General features: G+C 44.4%; 1 protein-coding gene across 1 annotated transcript in view; it reads right to left on the bottom strand.

Moving 5' to 3' along the window:
* Positions 1-914: 914 nt before the first annotated feature.
* The window catches only part of TDRD5 (tudor domain containing 5), an 82,692-nt gene continuing 63,217 nt past the window's right edge, over positions 915-20,389 (bottom strand). Inside the window, exons 14-16 of the mRNA XM_066594447.1 lie at positions 17,184-17,354; positions 16,925-17,099; positions 915-1,135 (exon numbers count right to left, since the gene is read on the bottom strand). Coding sequence (XP_066450544.1) covers positions 915-1,135; positions 16,925-17,099; positions 17,184-17,354 — 567 coding nt within the window. The remainder of the gene's footprint in view (positions 1,136-16,924; positions 17,100-17,183; positions 17,355-20,389) is intronic.

Genomic DNA, 20,389 nt, shown 5'->3' with positions numbered 1-20,389 from the left:
GATAAGTGCAGAAAGAAGCTATTTTCTCTAATTACATATATCACAAAGTTCCTTACATTAGCTTGTATGTATGAAATAAAACTTTAAATATTTTGTTAATCTTGTTCAAAACAATGTAACAAAGAACACTATAAGGCCCCCTGTCCACAGCAGATTATTCGCCTGCTGTAAACCGCTGGCGAATCACGCCGGCCGACGCTTCCCATAGCATTGCTATGGAAAGCGTCGGCACTTGTCCACGAGCGGAGAATCATTGCGATTCTCTGCTCGCGGTGGGCAATTCGCAGCATGCTGCGAATTGCCCCAATTCTCTGCGGTCAACCTATCAATTAGATAAGGCTGACCGGTGGAGATTCAGCGGTGGCTCCCGGGGCGGAGCTTCGCCGCGGGATACCGCATCACCCGTGGACAGCCGGCCTAACACTGGCACACGTTAACACGACCTAAAAACAAGATAAACAACAGCGTTTCAAAACAAATAAAAACTTTATAGCATATGCATAGCAATTATATGCATGAACTGCATACTTTACATTACAGCATATGAGTAGACAGCTACAATATGGCTGAATTTTCGAGTCAAAGGGATGACAATTTGTGGGTGTTCAGTGTCTGCCACAAAGTCTTTCAAGAGAAACCATATTCCACTAGCTACTAATCCTAGTTCAGACATATTCACAAATATACAACTAACTTCAACTAGCTTACAATCGTTTTGTGCACTAGTACACAACACTAGCAGCCATTGCCAGCGATTCCCCAGTAATTGCCAGGCTGAACTTGAAAGAGATAAATGGGAAGCATTCGCATCTCTCGTCTAGTAACGATCTTAGAAAATTATTATAAGCAAAACAACACAAACTGGAAAACACTCAACTTTAGGAAACGATGAGTCCGCATTGTACATTATTAGGCTAAGCAAACCAGTTTAAGAGGCTTCCAGGAGTGGCAGCTAACCGCGCTGCGGGTCCGAGGGCGAATGTTGCTGAACTCCTTGGGATGTGAAATTTCTGAAATCCCATAAGTGGATTACCAGCTCTTGCTGCTTGATTGATACTTGAGGATTCGTTAAACAAACAGCTATCTTCCAGTGATTGCATGTTTTCTTCTTCTGGGGTTACATGCAAAGAGTAATCTACGGAAAAAATACATAGAAAGTAATTCTTTAAAATCTGAATATTCCATATTTCCTTCTGTGATTGTTCTCAGTAAGGCTGTCTGTCCTTGTGCAATAGTTCATTGCATTACGATAATCCAGCCGCGGGTAACGCAGTGAATGCTTTCCATAGCGTCGCTATGGAAAGGGCAGTCCTGACGTCCACGAGCAAAGAATAATAGCGATTCTCCGCCCGTGGGATTCAAATGGCGGCATGCTGCGATTGTCCACGGTGAGCCTATCTGTCAGATAGACTCACCGCAAAGACCTGACAGCTCTTCCCCCTGCTCCCCCGCAGCGGAATATCGCCAAGGCCAGGGGGCCTTAGAGAAACCAGGTAATCTTGTAGATATGATACCTTTTAATTGCTAACAAAAATACATGATGTTCTACCCCACATTCTCCTACAGAAAATAAAAAAGTTTCATCATCTATATTTCAGTTAGGAATAGTTCACAAGTATGAACAGTACTGAGGGCTGATGTGCAGTCATGTATTCACGGCATCCAAATAAACTGGATCTCAATCTCTGAACAACATGGATTAACCTTTTTTTCTCTGGAAATCAAATATTTGCAACAAATCATGAACAAGGACACAGATTCTGTGTATGGCCCTGCACAGCAACAGTTAGCTAATTCTGTACTTTATATGGTTTACCATTAATTTTGACTAATATTTCCCACACTGTTGTTTTCAACCCCTCTAGAAACTTAGTGGAACTTTATTTGATTTTATCTTCTTATTGAATTGTTTTATTGATACCAAAGCCCCTGGAGCGCTGCATTTTTTTTACTTACTCCAATTTATTCACATACAGCCATGGGGATTTTTTACTCTGAGTTCCTGTAGACACTCTCAATGAGTGGATGACTTGGGAAGACAAGAGGCTCACCTATGACAAAGTGAATATCTTTTCAATGCCATACCGGACAAGGGTGTGACAGTCTCCCCACTTTAGGGCAGGTTGTTCACCCCAGGTGAGTTATCTCTTGTTAGAGAACTTAAAGATTTAAAAAAAACAAAACTCTCTTGGACTTTGGAGCACTGCTTTCAATTTCTATTGTATGGCGAAGACTTTGGGAGTCTGTTCCTCCCAAGGATGAGTCAGAATCTGATATTTCGCCCTTGGAGCGGTATCTCTCCCTAGAAGGGATTGCGGAGTTAGACGCTGTGGGTGGAGATGAAACAGAGGAAAAGAGCGACGGTGTATGACTGTGCAACCTTGGGGACCATTCTCAGCAGGAATACGGTAGTAGAGGTGCTTATTCTTATCAATTCCGTACCAGTCAGCAAATCACCTGGCCTGGATAGCCTTATGAATGCTTATTATACAACCTTTCAAAATCTCTCATTCCCGCTCTTGCACAAGACCTTCTAAATGACGGCTACAAAAGGTTCTTTTCCTAAAGAAAATCAACAAGCTTTAATAGTTACACTTCCTAAACCAGAAAACAGTCAGATTTTCCCCAGAACCTTCAGGACTATTGTATATCTACACAAGTCTCCCAATTGGCTTCTTGGTGGAAATCTGAAAAACAGAAACACTGGGTCCAAATTGAATACCACTTAGCCTCTCTTGTCCCGTTTAAATCTTCACTCATTATGCCTCTATGGCATTCAGCTCTGCCTCATCACTAATTTAAACATCCTAAGAAAAATGGAAACCCTTCCATAACCTGACGTGGAGCCCCAATGTGTGGTCAGGGGAGGGGTTAGGAGCGTGGCTCATCATAACATAGGATTTTTACCTCCGTCGTTATAAAAAGGACAGGGCCCTTTAGAAAAAAACAAAACAAAAAAAAACAGGGAGGAACGCTGGAGCGCTATTGATGTAAATTATATTTAAAATGAACATGCTGCGGAATTGAATCCCGCACCACATGTCAATATCCGCTCTTGTTTTGTGCAGATTTTTTCCACAGCGTATAATGAGATTTTTAAAATCTCCTGCACTTTGCTGCTACAGGTAGTGTAAATTCCGCAGCAAATCCACCCTATGTAGTAATAGTGACTCCTATATTGGCCCTAGCAGTATTAGCGACTCCTGTATTGGCCCCAGTTAGTAATAGCGACCCCTATATTGGCCCCAGTTAGTAATAGATAGCGACTCCTATAGTGGCCCCAGTAGTAATAGCAACCCCTATATTGGCCACAGTAGTTTTAGGGTCCTCCATTGCCGCTCCAGTAGTAATAGCATCCCTATATTGGCCACAGTAGTGATACTGCCCCCCCCATTGCGGCCTCAGTAGTAATAAAATCCCCCATTGCCAAATCAATAGTGATAGGGTCCCTTATTGTAGCCGCAGTGGTGGTAGTGCCCCCCATTGCTACCCTTATAGTGATAGGGTCGCCCATTGCGGCCCCAGTAGTGATAGTGCCCCCCATTGTGGCCACAGTTGTAATAAAGTCCCCCACTGCCACCTTAATAGTGATAGGGTCCACCATTGCGGCCCCAGTAGTGATAGGATCCCCTATTGCCGCCCCAGTAGTAATAGAGTCCCCCATTGCCACCCTAATAGTGATAGGGTTGCCCGTTGCCACTATGCTATTCCAATGGTTTAGCATTGCGGATTACAATAGGGGCAATTGGGATGGCCATGGCCAGTCGCCCCAATCAATCCTAGTATAATCTGCCATTGGTCCTTGCTTTACTCACCCCTGTAGCGGTGTCCTGACAGTCTGTACTAAGGAAATCAGCATGCAAGACCTGTGGTCGGCATAGCAACGCAGATCACATGACCGCGTTACTATGCCAACCACAGGTCTTGCATGCGGATTTCCTCTGTACAGACTATCCAGAGATCGCTACAGGGGGGGTAGAGCGGGGACTTGACCCTCCATCGGAGCCCCTGAGAAGCTGTCATGGAGCTTCAAGGGCTCTGCAAGACCCTGCCCTAACTCAAATAAAGCACTCAAATGTAGAAACACTAATGATTATGACACAGATGTTATTATACACCAGCTTGTCTGGCCCAAATATATCCCAACTGTTTAGCTGATTGTTGGAGATGTAGTAAAGGCAGAGGATCATTGCTCCATATATTATGGAACTGCCCTCCTCTTCATCAATATTGGGACTCTTGTGTTACGATTATCCTCCTATCTGGTTTGTTATGCAGTCCAGAAATTTCCTTCACTAGCACTGATGAATATCGGTTCCCATCTGATCCCGATACAGTTTCAAACGCTGGCCTGTAAAGTTCTAGCAAAATCAAACTTAGGGCTCCTGCACGCTGGTGAGGGCAATATCGGGCGGTGATTTATGGCCCAATATCGCCCTCGCAATCCTTCATCCACACCACGGCTGTCACACCCACAGCAGGAGATCGCGATGTTCTCCCCTTGGTCTTCCATGATGCCGGCCCTATTGAAAACACGTGGAAACCTCTGGATGAGACAGCCTCACAACCATGCGGGGCTAAAGGAGTCCCCCACCGCAGCTCTCACAGCCGCAGCAGGGAAGCGCAATGTTCTCCCATTGTTTTCAATGGGCTGATATTGCAAAAAGATAGGACATGTGATTTTTTTCTCTCACAGCATTGCAGGAGTGAAAACATCGCAAATGAGAATGAGACCGTTGAAAATCATTGGTTTCATAATCATGCATCTCCACTCACTCACTTATCTTAAAGGGGTTGTCCCGCGCAAGCAAGCGGTGTTAAGCACTTCTGGAGGGAGAAAGAGGCTTTGGTCGGCGCCATGGAGACGAGGACGCCAGCACCGGAGGGGGGAAGTGTATAACTTCTGTATGGCCAATATTTAATGCACGATGTATATTACAAAGTGCATTAATATGGCCATACAGAAGTGCTTAACACCGCTTGCTTGCGCGGGACAACCCCTTTAAGGGACCAGACATTTTTATATGAAAAAATACTTACATTCAACACATCTTTACTTTTTAAATTCTGATATATATAGAAAGCTTTGTTGTCCTGAAATCAGTGCATATCTGGATAAATGCTGTTTATTTATTTAGGCTGCCTGTCCACGGGCGGCAGAGATCCGCTGTGGAATACCGCTACGCCCGTGGATAGCCGGCCTTACCCAAACTCCTTTGCTTTTATTAGTCAATCGCTAAATTCCAGGAGCTACATAAGTCATTTTCTTTTGTTTTACTAGTATTATGGCCCTTTTAGACTGGGTTCACACAGGGCGGATTTGCCGCCGCAGATCCGCCCGCGGCGGCTAATCTCGGGATTAGCCAGCCATATGGACGAGATTTCATAAAAATCTCATCCACACGGGACGGCTAATCCGCTGCGGTAAATCCGGCTGAAACCGTGGCTGCGGCCGCCGCAGTTTCGAAAGATGCAGCATGTCTATTTACTTTTTTTATTTTCGTCGTGGCCGCGCTCTCCTCAATGGAGCGCCAGCCGCAACGGAAAAGCAAGCGGCAGGGCCGCTTCAAAGCCGCCGCGGCAGTTCTCCCGGCGGTAATCACGCGGTTTTTGCTGCGGCCAAACCACGAGATTTCCGACGGGAATACGCCCCGTGTGAACCCAGCCTTACACTTGACATTAAACGTTTAGGCTCCCGCGAACGATAATCGTCCTGTGTAAATGCATTCGGTGACTGAATGAGAATTGTTCAGTCGTTCAGCTTTTGCATGCAGAAAGCTGCCGAGGTGCCATCAATGTAAACCGCAGTCGTTCACTTTTGAACGGCTGTCTGCTTTCTGTGAATGAAGGTGGGCAGGGAAAGAATGCTCCCCGGAATCCATTCTGGCAGCGCTGTGAGCGATGCCAGTGATGCTCGCTCCTCTGTAACAGTAGTGGAGCGAGTATTACTGGGACGAGTGTTGGACATTGTTTGCCCAACAACTCATCCCATTTATTTAACTTAAGACACCATTGCAGAGTTACTAAATGCTTTTTGATTGTACTATCTTTTCATCAAACGTGTTGGTTTATTAATGTTTGAATTGTATCTTTTTTTGTTCTGAAGAACAAAAAAAAAAAAAAAAAGCTCGGGACCCGGCCTCCCACATATTAAAATGCTTGAGTCTCCCATTGTAGTCAATGGGGTTCGTTACTCGAGTAGAGCTCTCGAATTTTACGAAAAGCTCGACTCGAATAACGCCTCGTCTCGAATGTAATCAACTTGATAGTACAGTTGCAGTGAAAATTATTCAACCCTCAATGCAATTAAGATTTGCCAAATTTACAAACTTTCAACTGTTTGCAAAAAAAAATAAAAAATCTAACTAAAACAATTTAAATAGCTCAACACAACTAATATAACAAGCCACTCTTAAAGGGGTTGTCCCGCAGAGGTGCACTTATGCACTTCTGTATGGCCATATTAATGCACTTTGTAATATACATCGTGCATTAAATATTGGCCATACAGAAGTTATACACTTCCCCCCTCCGGTGCTGGCGTCCCCGTCTCCATGGCGACGACTGAAGCCTTCTTCTCTGGTCGCTGCAACAGTCGCACTTGCGCAGAGAAAAATCATCTCCTGGAGGCTCCGGGCTCACGAGCTGCGTCCTGGCTCCTCCCCCTTCTCAGCGTCATCGCATAGCTCCGCCCCGTCACGTGGTGCCGATCAGCCAATGAGGTGGCTGTAATCGGCAGTGGAGCTCAGACTGGAGAAGAACATCCACGGTGCACCATGGGAGAAGACCCGCAGTGCACCATGGGAGAAGACCAGCGGTGCACCTTGGGAAATGACGGCGGCCATCTTGGAAGAAGATTTTTATAACTTCATGAAACAGCTTCATGGTGAGTAGAAACACTCTAAAAAAACGATTTACATGGGTAGTATGTAATGCTTGCTTAACATGGGGGACTGGGGTGTGAAAATGTTTTCGTTTTGGCCGCGGGACAACCCCTTTAATGACTATTGAGGTCTCAAAATGACTCAACCCCGTGAATAGAATCCCTCAACAGCACACCTCTCAAAACCTATCAAGGACTTCATTAGTTGCATAAGGTGTGCTTGAAAAAAACACCACAACAAATACCTGCTTGCTGCTGACAAGGACATATAACTGCTGCAGCCAATCACTGGCCACTGCAGTTACAGTCTATAGTCAGTGATTGGCTGCAGCTGGCTGTTTACAGTTGTAATGCAAGAGACAGGCAGCCTTAGGGCTTATTCAGACGACCGTATATCGGTCGGTTATTCACGCCGAGCCGATACACGGAATCCTTCTCTGCAGGGGGAGGAGGCCGGAAGAGCCGGAGCAGTGCACTGAGCTCCTGCCCCATCCCCGCCCATATTTGCAAAGAGAGGAGCGGGACGGTGCCAAGTTCCGGGACTTAGCTCCACCCCCGCCTGCTCATTGCAAATAGTGCCGTGGGGCAGAGAGGGAGCAGGAGCTCAGTGCACTGCTCTGGCTCTTCCAGCCTCCTCCTACTGCAGAGAGGGACACCATATAACGGCTGGGCGTGAATATCCAGCCGATATACGGTCGTCTGAATAAGCCCTTAGGCTGGGCTCACCATAGAAAGGAGTGTCAGATCTGGGGGGTTGGGGAAAACAACGAACTGATGGTCGAGATAGTGAACCCACCTGTTCCAATGTGACAGAATGAGTTGCTGGAGTGGAACTGAGAAAGGGGATTGCCTCGAAAGACACCATAAAACCCAGGACCCTCATGCAGTTCTGAATGGTTACTGGCTCTCGAGACAGTAGCGACTGAATACTCTTCTTCAAAAGCGACCTCTAGAGGCGGGTCATAAACAGTTGCTGCGAGCCCGTGTTGAAGATGAATAACAGGTACTCCAGTCTCTGCCCCGGAGTCAGGCATGACTTTCCAAGGTCTGTAGCGTAATCCGGAGGCTCTCCAGGTTGTCCACTCGAGACAGGGATTTCACGAGTATATCGTCCAGGTATAGGATGGCGACGATAGCCCTGCCATGGAGGAGAGCCATCACTGACGCAAGTACTTTCGTAAACACGCGAGGTGCGATGGCCAGACCAAAAGGCAGAGCTACAAACTGATAATGATTGTCCTGTATCATGAAACGGAGAAACGTCTGATTGGCCCCATGTATAATAATGTGGAGATAAGCGTCCTTGATAGCGATCAACAAAAGAAACTCGGATGGCTTAATGGAATGCGATGACCAATCTCAGGGATTCCATGCGAAAGTCTCTTGCCACCACATAACAATTTAGGCGCTTCAAGTCAAGAACTGGTCTGACTGTGCAGTCCTTTTTGGGTACCACAAACAGGTTTGAATAAAAACCCTGACTGTGCGGGAACGAGGTACTTGTACAACAACTCCATGAGCGAGCAGGTAGTTGACTGCCTGAAGAAGCTGTGATGCCTTTTCTGGCGCCTAGGGGAGCCTTGACTTGAAAAAGCGATTCAGCGGGAGCGACGAAAATTCTATGGTGAAGCTGGAGGAAACGAGCTCTCATACTCAAGAATCGGACACTGAGCTAGTCACGTGTTCCTGAACAGGGAGAACCGGCCCCCATCCTGTTAAGATTGGGTGGGGGCTGACCTTAATACAGAAGACTTTGCACCTGGGGACTTGGATGACTGTGCTCCATCATAGTCTTCTTGCCTTGTGACCATGTCCCGTGCGATCCGCGTGGGGAAGAAGCGTGCTCTTTCTGCCAGTCACATCCTTAATGATCTCATCTAGTCTTGTCCAGAAGAATCTTACCAACAAATGGAAGCTTTGTCAATGCCTTTTTAGAAGCCGTGTCAGCATTCCAGTTCTTCACCCAGTATAATGAGAAACCACTGATGCTGCTGCTGATGCCCGGGGCAAAGAATTTTGACGAATCCAAAGAAGCTGAACATAAAAATGTTATGACCTGAATGACGTTGTCTGCCAATTGCTCTGGTGGAACGCCTGCGAGAATATCTTGGCGTAATTGTTTAGTTCATGCCATGGAAACCTTACTGACCCAAGTAGAGGCAAATATGGGATGCAGTGCAGCCCCTGCCGCTTCGAAAATAGATCTCGACAGTTTGAAAAATGCGGCATTGTGCACTCACCCCATGATTACTTTACAATAGGTGACTAGGTGCGTTAAAAAGTGCTAAAACGCAGTAAAATAGAGTAGATCGTGTTCGAACACTAGTCTACGAGGTCCTATTGAAATCAATGGAGCCGTTTTACAGCGTTCAGCACAGCTGCAGGTTACTTCATGCAGGATGTGACAGCTGGGATCGATAAGAACAATAATACATGTTGTTAACCCTCTGCATATCATGACATATGTAGATTGCGGCATGTAAAGGATTCACAGAGGGAAACTGGTGCTCAGGCTTGCCATGGCCTAGGATCATTATTGGAAGCGATAAGGCACTACAGTACAAAAGTACTGCAATGCATTATAATGGTGATCATAGCTGATATGGTTCAAGTCCTATGTAGGGACATAAAAGCTGTAAAACAATAGTGTAAAAAAAAGACACCCCCCCCCCCCCAACACCAAAAACCTTATTTGCAAACTTACCCCTAATTGCATAAAAATAATTTCACATATTTCGTATCATCATATCCATAACAACTGACCTGTACAATAAATTAACTACACTATTTATCCTGCACAGCAAACACCCATAAAGGGGGAGGGGGGCAAAATGCTTACATTGCTTGTTTGTTCTGCCTCCCAAAAAGCACAATAAAAATGATCAAAAAGGGCTCACAGAACTCCATCAATGGAAAGATAAAAAAAGTTATGGGACTTTGAATGCCACGATGTAGTAATAATAATAAATTTCCTCCACCCCCCACCCAACCAAAAATGCGCTTTTAATGTGCACTAGTGGAGAAAGCTAAAAAAATAATTTGGATATCGTTGTAATCGTACTGCCCAGAAGAAAAAAATATATCCTCTCATGAAGGGTGGCTTCACACAAGCGTGCTTCTGTGTACATATGTGCGCACCCCAGTATGCGCAAAAACATGCGTGTATGCAGGTGCGCGCATTACCTTCAATGTAGCCGCAGCTGCTGCCGGATGCTTCATTGAAGGCAATGGTCTGTCGGCACCCCTTAACTGTTTTTCAAGGAGGAGCTTTGAATATAAGCTCTTCACTGAAAAACAACCATTTTAGTGTAAATATATAATATTAGAGCAGGGGTGTCAAACTCATTTTCACTGAGGGCCACATCGGGCTTATGGTGACCTTCAAAGGGCCGATTGTAAGACAGTATAGTGAGGGCTCGTTCACACAAGCGTATTTGCGTACATAATATGCAGTGAATAGAAGCCATTGATTTCAGTGAGTTCAGTCACATGATGTACATTTTCACACAGCATGACCTATTTTGTTGCGTACTACGCACCCCAATAGGCCATTGAAGTGAATGGGCCGCGCAAATATGTGGTGAATGCGCAGGAAACCTATGTATTCACTGCATATTTGGGCACCATCTCAGTGGGCCCATCTGCGTTCTTTTTTCCGTGCCTAAATATGCAGGCATTAGCAATTTTTGATTGCGCAAATACACAGCGTATTTGTGCTACCGAAATACCCATGTGAACAAGCCCTAATAGTGACCCCCCCAGCAGCCACCATTATCCCCCCCCCTCAGAAGCCACCATTAACCCCCCCTCTCAGCAGCCACCATTAACCCCCCCCCTCTCAGCAGCCACCATTAACCCCCCCTCAGCCACCATTAACCCCCCCCCTCAGCCACCATTAACCCCCCCCCTCAGCCACCATTTACCCCCCTCCTCCAGCCACCATTAACCCCCCTCCTCCAGCAGCCACCATTAACCCCCCCCCCCCGTAGCTACCATTAACCCCCCCCTCTCAGCAGCCACCATTAACCCCCCCTCTCAGCAGCCACCATTAACCCCCCCTCTCAGCAGCCACCATTAACCCCCCCTCTCAGCAGCCACCATTAACCCCCCCTCTCAGCAGCCACCATTAACCCCCCCTCTCAGCAGCCACCATTAACCCCCCCTCTCAGCAGCCACCATTAACCCCCCCCCCCCTCTCAGCAGCCACCATTAACCCCCCCCCTCTCAGCAGCCACCATTAACCCCCCCTCTCAGCAGCCACCATTAACCCCCCCCCCTCTCAGCAGCCACCATTAACCCCCCCCCCCCCCCAGCAGCAACCATTAATACCATTAACACCCCCCTCGGCAGCAACCACCATTAGCCCCCCTAAACCACATACTTACCTCCTCCTTGCTGTCTGCGCTGCTTCCCCTCCGCTCACATATTAACATTTTCCACATCACTTCTGCTTATTCAGCAGTTCCAGCAGCCTGATTGGTTGTTTGGGTTGGCTGATTCACCAAGCAACCAATCAGGTTGCTGGAATTGCTGAATAGGGCAGAAGTGTTGTGAAAAATGTTAATATGCCAGCGGGGGAGCTGCAGCACTCCAGCTGGTAATAGCTTAGTGGTGAGCAGCGTCGGCACGCCGCGGGCCACATGAAACGAGGCAGCGGGCCGGATTCGGCCCGCGGGCCTTGTGTTTGACACATGTGTATTAGAGGATCCAGCTGCCAGCACTCCGTAATTGTTTTTCAGGGAAGGGCTTTAAATATAAGCTCTTCCTTGAAAAACAAGGCAAACTAGTGTAAAAAAAACAAAACAAAAAAAACACATGCCTCTTTTTTCCACCGGTGTCTTCTCTGTGCTGTCTGCAGCTCTGCAATGAAGTTCTTTGAGCAGCCGAGGAATTAAAATCCCCGTCTGCTGAAAGAGCTGCTTCTGATTGGCCAATCAGCCAATCACAGGCAGCTCTCACCTGTCCCCGCCTTCTCAAAGAACTTCATTGCAGAGCTGGGGACAGCACAGAGGACGTGGCAGCTGAAGGGGAGTATGTGGTTTTTTAATTTTTTTTTATTTTTACACTAGTTTGCCTTGTTTTTCAGAGAAGGGATTATATTAAAAGCCCTTCCTTGAAAAACAATTACGGGGTGCCGACAGCTGGATCCTCTTTATTCCCCGCGGGGATTAACAATTCCTTTGCAGCATTTGTAACAGGTGCAGCAGGGAGTTCTTCATTCCCGGAGGGGTTGAAGAAAAAAATCTGCCGCATGTGGCAGATGTGTTCTTCATACCGGCGGGGACACGGCAGCGGTGGACAGGTAAGTGTGTGTGTATATATTTCTTTTACACTAAAATGTTTCACGGGCATGTAAACACACCATAGAGAATGCATTGGTTGTAATAGATGCGTGTTTTTGTGCGTGCGTATGTACACACAAAAACACGTTAGTGTGAAGCCACCCTTATGCTGCATAATTAACACTGTAAAGAATAAAAAAAAGAATTGAACTTTCTCTCTCTGCCCAAAAAAAAAAAAAGGTTTCCAATACACTATATGTACACAAAAATGGTAACCATAAAAACTACACCTCGGCATGCAAAAAACAAGCCCTCATATGGCCATGTCAACAGTAAAATAAAAAATTATGGCTTTTGAAAAATGAAAATCCCCCAAAAATAGTTGCGTCTGTTGGGCCAAAATAGGCCATGTATTTAAGGGGTTAAAAGGTAATTACAAAATTGTGGATAAAGGCATGGGTATTGGCAGAGGATGGCAATTTTTGCAGACATTGCTTTGTTACTGTGAGCGGAATGAAAAGTTCCATGATATTATTGTCTGATGTATATATATATATATATATATATGCATGTTTTAATATTTGACGTATTGAACGAATATAAAATATGGAACATTTGAAGGAAACATTTGGAAGCTGCTAATTGTTCATTAATAGAACTTGAAGATCAAACCATGATATTTTAAAATGCATATTCCAGCCCTAAATCGTATGTTTATTTTATGTTTCTTGATCACATTATGAAATAGTGATATGATGGCTACAAATGGCCAAAGGGTGGATTGTGGTGCAAATATAATTGGCTATTTGTGGCCCTCCATTTTGTCCTTCATCCTCCATTTTGTATTTTCCTTTATTCTCTATTCTGCATTTTATATACGAATAGCTATGAACATTCATGTGGACTTCAAACCTGTTTGGTGTAGGAAGCTTTGATGTAACTGTGAACTGTGTATGTGACTTGTTAGTTCTTTGTATAAGATAGAGGTCTAACATATGTATATTGGTCTTACTTATACAGAACAATGCTACCTGCTTTTACTACAATTCCATTTGTATAGGTTTGTTTGAGCTCTGTCCATATACATTGTATGGCCAGGAATCTGTTGTCTTGTTAATCCTGTGATACCATCAGCATTGTCTAGGGAATTGAGTTGTAGATTCTGAACCTTTGATCAATGAAACTGGCTCCTTCAGATGGTGGGGGGGTCCAATTGAAAGCACATGGCATAGGCATGTCTCTGTCCTTGGCAAACAGAGAGGAGATACAGGATGTTTCTCTCATGAAGCTAAATTCAAGAATGAACTGAGCGTGCTCACTGAAGTTCCTCCCAGATGGATGACATCACAAGCTACCTCACAAATACCTCCCTCTGAGAACGACCAATCGGCTCGCTATATACTGTAACTGTAAATTACTTCATTTCCTGTGTTAAGATTATTTAAGTTTACGCGCGCTGAATAAAGACAGAGTTTTGTTTCGGGGGCACATGATGTAGACGTGTGGTCTTTGAAAGGCTCTCCAGGCCTGCACATATTATTTAATTTGGAACACATGGTATATCTATAATAGCGAATTTTGCGCTAACATTACCTTGGCCAGAACATTCCTAACTAGGGATTTTGGATGAACCTCTTAGTGAGTTCTCTAGCCTGTTGAAGGAAAACATGATCATCAGAATAATTCTTACTGATCTTTTTGAACTAGCCAAAAGCAATAAATTAACAAGCCATGGTTTAAAGTGTCCACTCCAAAAATCTAACTAAAAATGATAAATTAGTGTCTAAGAGCTAAGTTAAAGACAGAAAATATTGAGGTCATTCCCTTTTATTCATGGCCAGGTTCCCCTTATTTTTATTTACAGTGATTGTTTATACATTTTTTTAATATTATGAAAAAGTATGTAATTATGTACAATGTTAATTACATCTGTCTGTTTGAATTCACCTATTTATTACAGCCGTTTTTCCTGTAATCATGCCGCTCACTATCAAATGTACGTCTGACAAGCGTTCTAAAACTGCTGCTAGTATTACTCCAGCTATCTTTATACTAGATTTTGTCTCTATATGTACTCCTTTCTAAATATTTGGAGAATTAATTAATTGCCAATTATTTTATTGTATTTTGCTAATGATATTAATCAATACATGACTGTTAATGCCGTTAGCGGTATTCTCACACGTCCTCAGGTATCTGCATTCCTTTTCCTTTATTGTAATATGCTTTTTCTCTTCCATGTGGTTTTTTTTTAATCTCTTTATTAACTTGTATTGAATTACTCACTGCCTTGAGCTGCAGGCTTTTTAAGTCTGCCTGTCTCTGAAGGGGGCAGTCCGGCACAGAAACGCGTTGCCTTCTATCAATATAGGTGCTTGTTTATTACATCCTTGGTCCTCCATATAGAGCACCATGAATTTTTTTCAGCCTCTTATCATTGCACAACGAAGAGAAAGGAGTATAAAAAGATAGCAGAGGCACAGAATATTCCTAGTGATACAATTGGATACATAATTCACAAGTTGAATGAACACTGGCTACACTGCCTGGATGTGAAGCAATCACCGTCTGTCACCAGATTTCTGAGGTATTCAAAAGACCTCTGACAATAAGGTGCATACTAAACTCTAAAGGTCTTCATGCCCAAACTGCAAGATGTACATCTCTACTGACCTGAATGTACAAGCAAAGCACAAACTTTTCAGGCGTATGGATCATTAGTATGTCTGGAGGAGGAAGAACAAAGCATATGTCGAAAATAACACCCTTCATACAGTGAAGAATGGCAGTGACTTGGCAAAGCTCTAGGGCTTATTTGCATCCTCTGGCACTGGAAATGTGTATCATATGGAAGGCAAGGTGGATTCAATCAAGTAACAGAAAATCCTCGTAGAAAACGTCATGTCTTGTGTGAGAAGATTGGGCGTCATTGAACCTTCCAACAGGACAATGATCCCAAGCATATCTCAAGGTCCACCAAGGCTTGATTTCTGAAGTTAGATCCTCTAATGGACATCATATTTGCCCGATGTAAACCCCACAGAAAATCTTTGGTGGGATTGAAGGTGGCAGTTGCAACACACAAACCCAAGAATATTAGTGAACTGGAGGTGAATGCTATCAGAAGCTCCTGTCTGGCTTTACATCATATGTTTGCAGTAGGTCATAATAAGAAAAGTTCTCGAAGTACTAAGATGCTTTACCATAAAGCAGTTGAATAATGCAATAACCCTGAAAAATGTCATTTTGTGTTAAGTTTAGAGAAACCACTTTTATATTAGTTGTGATTGTTTTTATAGTCTATAAGTTTGGCAAATAAATAAGAAATGGAGGTTGAATAATTTTGATTGCAACAGTATATGATCAAGCTAACATTCACGGATATGTAAACCTCATATCAAGGCAGAAGTACAGTAGCAACGGTTTAACCTTCCGCTACCACAATAATTGTCATATTGTTAACTTATACAAAATGTGAATTCAAAAAATAAATAAAATCGTATATTATCCGTGTCTCCTGGCACTTTACATGCATTGGCACCTTCATGCAATTTTACATCAAAGCATGTATGGTAAGTAAACCAATACAAATTTAGGCTTGCAGCTAAGAGTCTGACCCAGAGCTGATGTAGAACCAGTTGCGATCATTCTTCCTGATGTCACTTGCAGCATCCCCTCTCCTGGAAAAAAAACACAAAACCAGTCTTGTTCCCTAAAGTCGTATCAAATACGTCCTTGGTAGTGAATGAGAGGGGTGAAATGGATTAACCCCCTTCTTTGCCTGTTAGGCTTACCCTAAGGCCTCATGTCCACAGGGAAAATCAGGCCCGCTACGGATTCTCCATGGAGAATCCGTAGCGGATCCCTCCTGCTCCGCGGACATGAGGCAGAAAAATAAGAATAAACTCACCTCTCGCCCGCTCCGGATCTTCCCTTCGCTGCGGCGTCATCTTTCCTGCATCGCGGCCGGATCTTCTTTCTTCGGCCCGGCGGATGCGCATGCGCCGGCCCGAAGAAAAAAGATCCGGCCGCGACGGAGAGAAGATGGAGCCGCGGCGAAGGGAAGAACCGGAGCGGGTGAGTAAATTCCGATTTTTGTCTCCCGCGGATCCGGACGGCTTCCATAGGCTTCAATAGAAGCCCGCGGGAGACCCGCACGAAAATGGAGCATGATCCAGATTTTTTCATGCTCCATTTTAGAAAAAAAAATGACTTTTATTGACCAGCCGCGGGTATTTATCTACCCACGGGTGGTCAATGCATCCCTATGGGGTGCGGATCCGCGTGCAGGAGAAGAGTTAAAATCCGCTGCGGATTTTAATTCTTCTTTTGCCCGTGGACATGAGGCCTAAAGCTTTACATACATAGTATGCTATATGTTTCTCCTGTTTTCCATCTAAATATGTGAAAAAAAAAACAAAAAACAAAACTGCTCTGCTGTTTGCACTGATGAAGGAAACTTTTTTTTTCCATCAGTTACCAGTTGCTGGTGCACAGTAACCAGAATACAAACAAGGGCTGGTGGTTCTAAAAGGGTCACAAAATACAGTGTTGCCATATACAGTGAAACCTCTAAGAAACAATTACCTGAAATCACATGAAAAAAAGAAATAAATGTCTAGAGATTTGGTAGTCTAAAAGAAGAGGGGCAACATCCACAGGGGGTAATATAAAGGAACTGAAAAGAGCTGCTCTCCAATCAAGCATTTTCTATTCAAATAGGTGACATGTCTCACTGCAGAGTATTACAGCTTTTCACCTTGAAGATCTGCAGCAGGTTGAGGAGTCTTCTCAAACTCATCACATCTCTCTGGTGGAGATTGTAGAATTGTAGAGTTCTCCACTGTGTTTCTAGACTCAATCAGAGAAATGTAAAATTCCTCCAGAGGTGGGGAGAAAGCTTCATGGCACTTTTTCTTTAAGTCATTTACTTCCTATAAAAAACAAAAAACCCAGTAGTTTAGTGTACAGTTTAGGTCACCCCTTTCCCTAAAATGAGGACATATGTAGATAGTAACCTCTGGCTTCGGTTTCTCCTCCTGATGGTCACCGGCATTGTTTGAAGGTAGTTTTGAAGCACCTTTAACAGATGATGGTCTTCCAGAAAAAGACCAGTTTTCATCCCACATATCTTCACCAACAGGGAAGGGTTCTATGCAGGGTACCTCAAGTTCCGGGTCCTCTTCAACCTATATATAAAGGGCATAAATATAATCGCAACTTCTTACTAAAAGCGTTTTCCAATTCATGAGAAAAAAATTGATAGCAGTTGCGAGAGATGTTATAAAATATTACAAAAAAACAATACTCACATCCCAAGCACCCGCGGCTCCCCCACAACCACTGATAAAACTGGAACTACATGTATTTAAAGTGGGGTCGGGAACACAAAATGTATAGCTGTGTGCAGAGCAGAGGGGTGGGGGGAGAGCAGCCAGGAAGGAGCATATAGGGAGGGTAATATGGACCTTTAGGCCAGAATTGCACTTTTTTGGCCACCCAATCTCAAAGAAAAAAATTGAATAAAAAGCTATAATAAAATTGTATGTACAGAAAAACAATACGGTGCTAATGAAAACTGCAGTTTGCCTTACAAAAAAAAAAGCCCTCGCACAAAATAAAAAATGAAGTTTTATAGGGGTCAAAAAATGGCAACAGAATTTTCTTTTCCTTAAAAAAGGTATTTATTTAATTTTTTAAGCACTACCAGCATAAAAAAGCTATATAAATTGGGTACTGCCATAATTGTACCCATCCACAGAATAAAGATATAATGTGTCATTTTTATTGCACCTTGAACGCTGTAAAAACCTGCAAAAATTGGCACTATTGAATTTAACCACATTTTTCTGCACTTAAAAATTCTTTTACAAGTTTTTTACTCGTACTTTATATGGTATGTAAAATGGTACCATTGAAAAAATACAACTTAGGCCTTAGTCAGACGGGCGTTTCTTCGCGCGATTTGCGGATCGCATGACGGATGCGCATCCGCAAATCGCGTGACCGGTGCGCGCAAGTCGCCCGCAAATCGCCCGAAAATCTGCTCCTAGCCGCGTTTCATTAGAAACGGGCCGGAGCTGTCCAGCGCATTGCATTCAATGGAGACGGCAATAGAGCCGTCTCCATTTAAAGCAATGCGCTGCGGGCGAGCCCGGGATGAATTGTCGGTAAGGGCTTAAATATATAAGCCCTTCCTTGCAATTAATCCTAAAATGTGTTAAAATAAAAAAAAATTGTATACTCACCTTCTGCCGGGAGCCGGAGCTCCGAGCGGCCGTCCTGCAGTGGGTGTGAAGGGGGTGTGAGTCAGACCTGCCCCCTGATTGGCTCAGCGCTGAGCCAATCAAAGGCATGCCTCACTCACACCCATTCATGAATTCATGAATGGATGTGAGTCAGACCTGCCCCTGATTGGCTCAGCGCTGAGAGGCAGCAGTCACTCACCCATTCATGAATTCATGAATGGGTGTGTGAGTGTTTTCAGCCTCTGATTGGTCAAGGCTGTGACCAATCAGAGGCAGATCATTCAGCAGGCGGGGATTTTAAAGCCCCGCCGGCTGAATAGTGCCAAGAAGCAGTTCAGGAGAACTGACAGCGGCCGCGTCTGGACTCCGGCTGCAGCGGAAAGGTGAGTATACAATTTTTTTTTATTTTAACACATTTTAGGATCAATTGCAGGGAAGGGTTTATATATTTAACCCCTTCCCGACAATTCACCCCGCGCACGCCGGCAGCCCATTGCTTTCAATGGAGCGGCTGTATTGCCGCTCCATTGAATTCAATGGGCAAACATCGTTCTTCTCTGCCACAGCTGTTACAGCTGTGGCAGAGAAGAATGATTTGTCTTCTATATGTTCTCAATGGGGTCGGCGCTGCTGCCGCCGGCCCCATGGAGCGCATATAGAGAAGAGAACAGAAATCGCAGATAGGTGCGATCTGCGATTTTTTTGTTCTATAATTTATCGGATGAGCGCATAAAAAGCGCTCATGTGTCCGATACCATTGCAAAGCAATGGTTTTATAAAATCACCGGACGCATGCGCAAATCGTGGCTAAACGCCCGTCTGACTAAGGCCTTATCCCGCAAAAATAAACAATCACATAGCCGAGTTGCTGGGGAAAAAATATGATGTGTTTGACAGTGAGTAGGAAAATTTAAAAAAAACAAAAAGGACTGCAGCATGAAGGGTTAAAGAGCAGCAGGCAGCTCTGACATGTTTTACTAATTACTTCTAATATGAAATCATTCTGGAGCATCCTTTAACACTACATTATGCGGCTCCTCTGTTATTCCTGCTGAATATTAATGAATTAATTTATAACTGGGGGTTACCATTTCCATTGTTAAAAGGGGTCTCACAGCTGATAGTCTGACATTATTAGGACCCAACGGTGTTAGGCTGGGTTCACATGGGATGAAATTGCCACGGAATTTCCATGCGGCCATTCCACCTGTGGCTCCTAATCCTGGGATTAGCCAGCCATGTGGATGAGATTTTGCAAAAATCTTGTCCACACAGGGTGGCCAATCCCTTGGGGCACGGAATTCAATTCCGTGGCATGTCAATTTTTTTTTCTGCTGCGGCCTCACTCTCTCTCTAGAGGGAGAGAAAGCCGCAGCAGAATGCTAGTGGCCGAACCGTTCCAAAACCCGCGGCGAAATGCTGCCAGTTTTGAAGCTGCAGCTCTCCAATGGAAATCTTGCGTTTTTTGGTACGGCCAATTTATTGTAGATTTCACCGCTCTCACTAGAGGAGGTAAAATCGGTGGTGAAAGTTTGCAGCATAAAATACTGCAGATCTAAAATCGGACCGCAGGTCAATGTCTGTAGGACATGGATAGGATTGTTAAAATCTCATCCACACGGCACATAGTCTGCATGCAAATCTGTTTAGGAAAACTAGTATCCACGCCGTGTGAACATACACTTAGTCAGGAGGGGTGCTGTCTCTCCTTGAGGAGAGCACTCCTTTGGGGAATATGCCTTATTTGCATATTACCCAGAGGAGCATGCATGGCCTTTATAAATCTACCCAGCTTACTTTCTAGGTGCTCTCCTCCAGGAGAGACAATACCCCTCTCGCCTCACGTCATAGGCCTCTCGCAAGCCAAGCTAGAATCCTACTGCACACGGATGAGGGGCAATCACACCGAAACAGCTGTCTGTGTATGGATTTTGGCTTGGTTTTCAATTTTCAATCTTTGTTAAGACCTGTATAAA

This window comes from Eleutherodactylus coqui, chromosome 3 (genome assembly GCF_035609145.1).
Source record: "Eleutherodactylus coqui strain aEleCoq1 chromosome 3, aEleCoq1.hap1, whole genome shotgun sequence".
Classification (NCBI taxonomy): domain Eukaryota; kingdom Metazoa; phylum Chordata; class Amphibia; order Anura; family Eleutherodactylidae; genus Eleutherodactylus; species Eleutherodactylus coqui.
The sequence above is the reverse complement of the archived record's forward strand: the minus strand, read 5'-3'. Positions and strand labels throughout refer to the sequence as shown.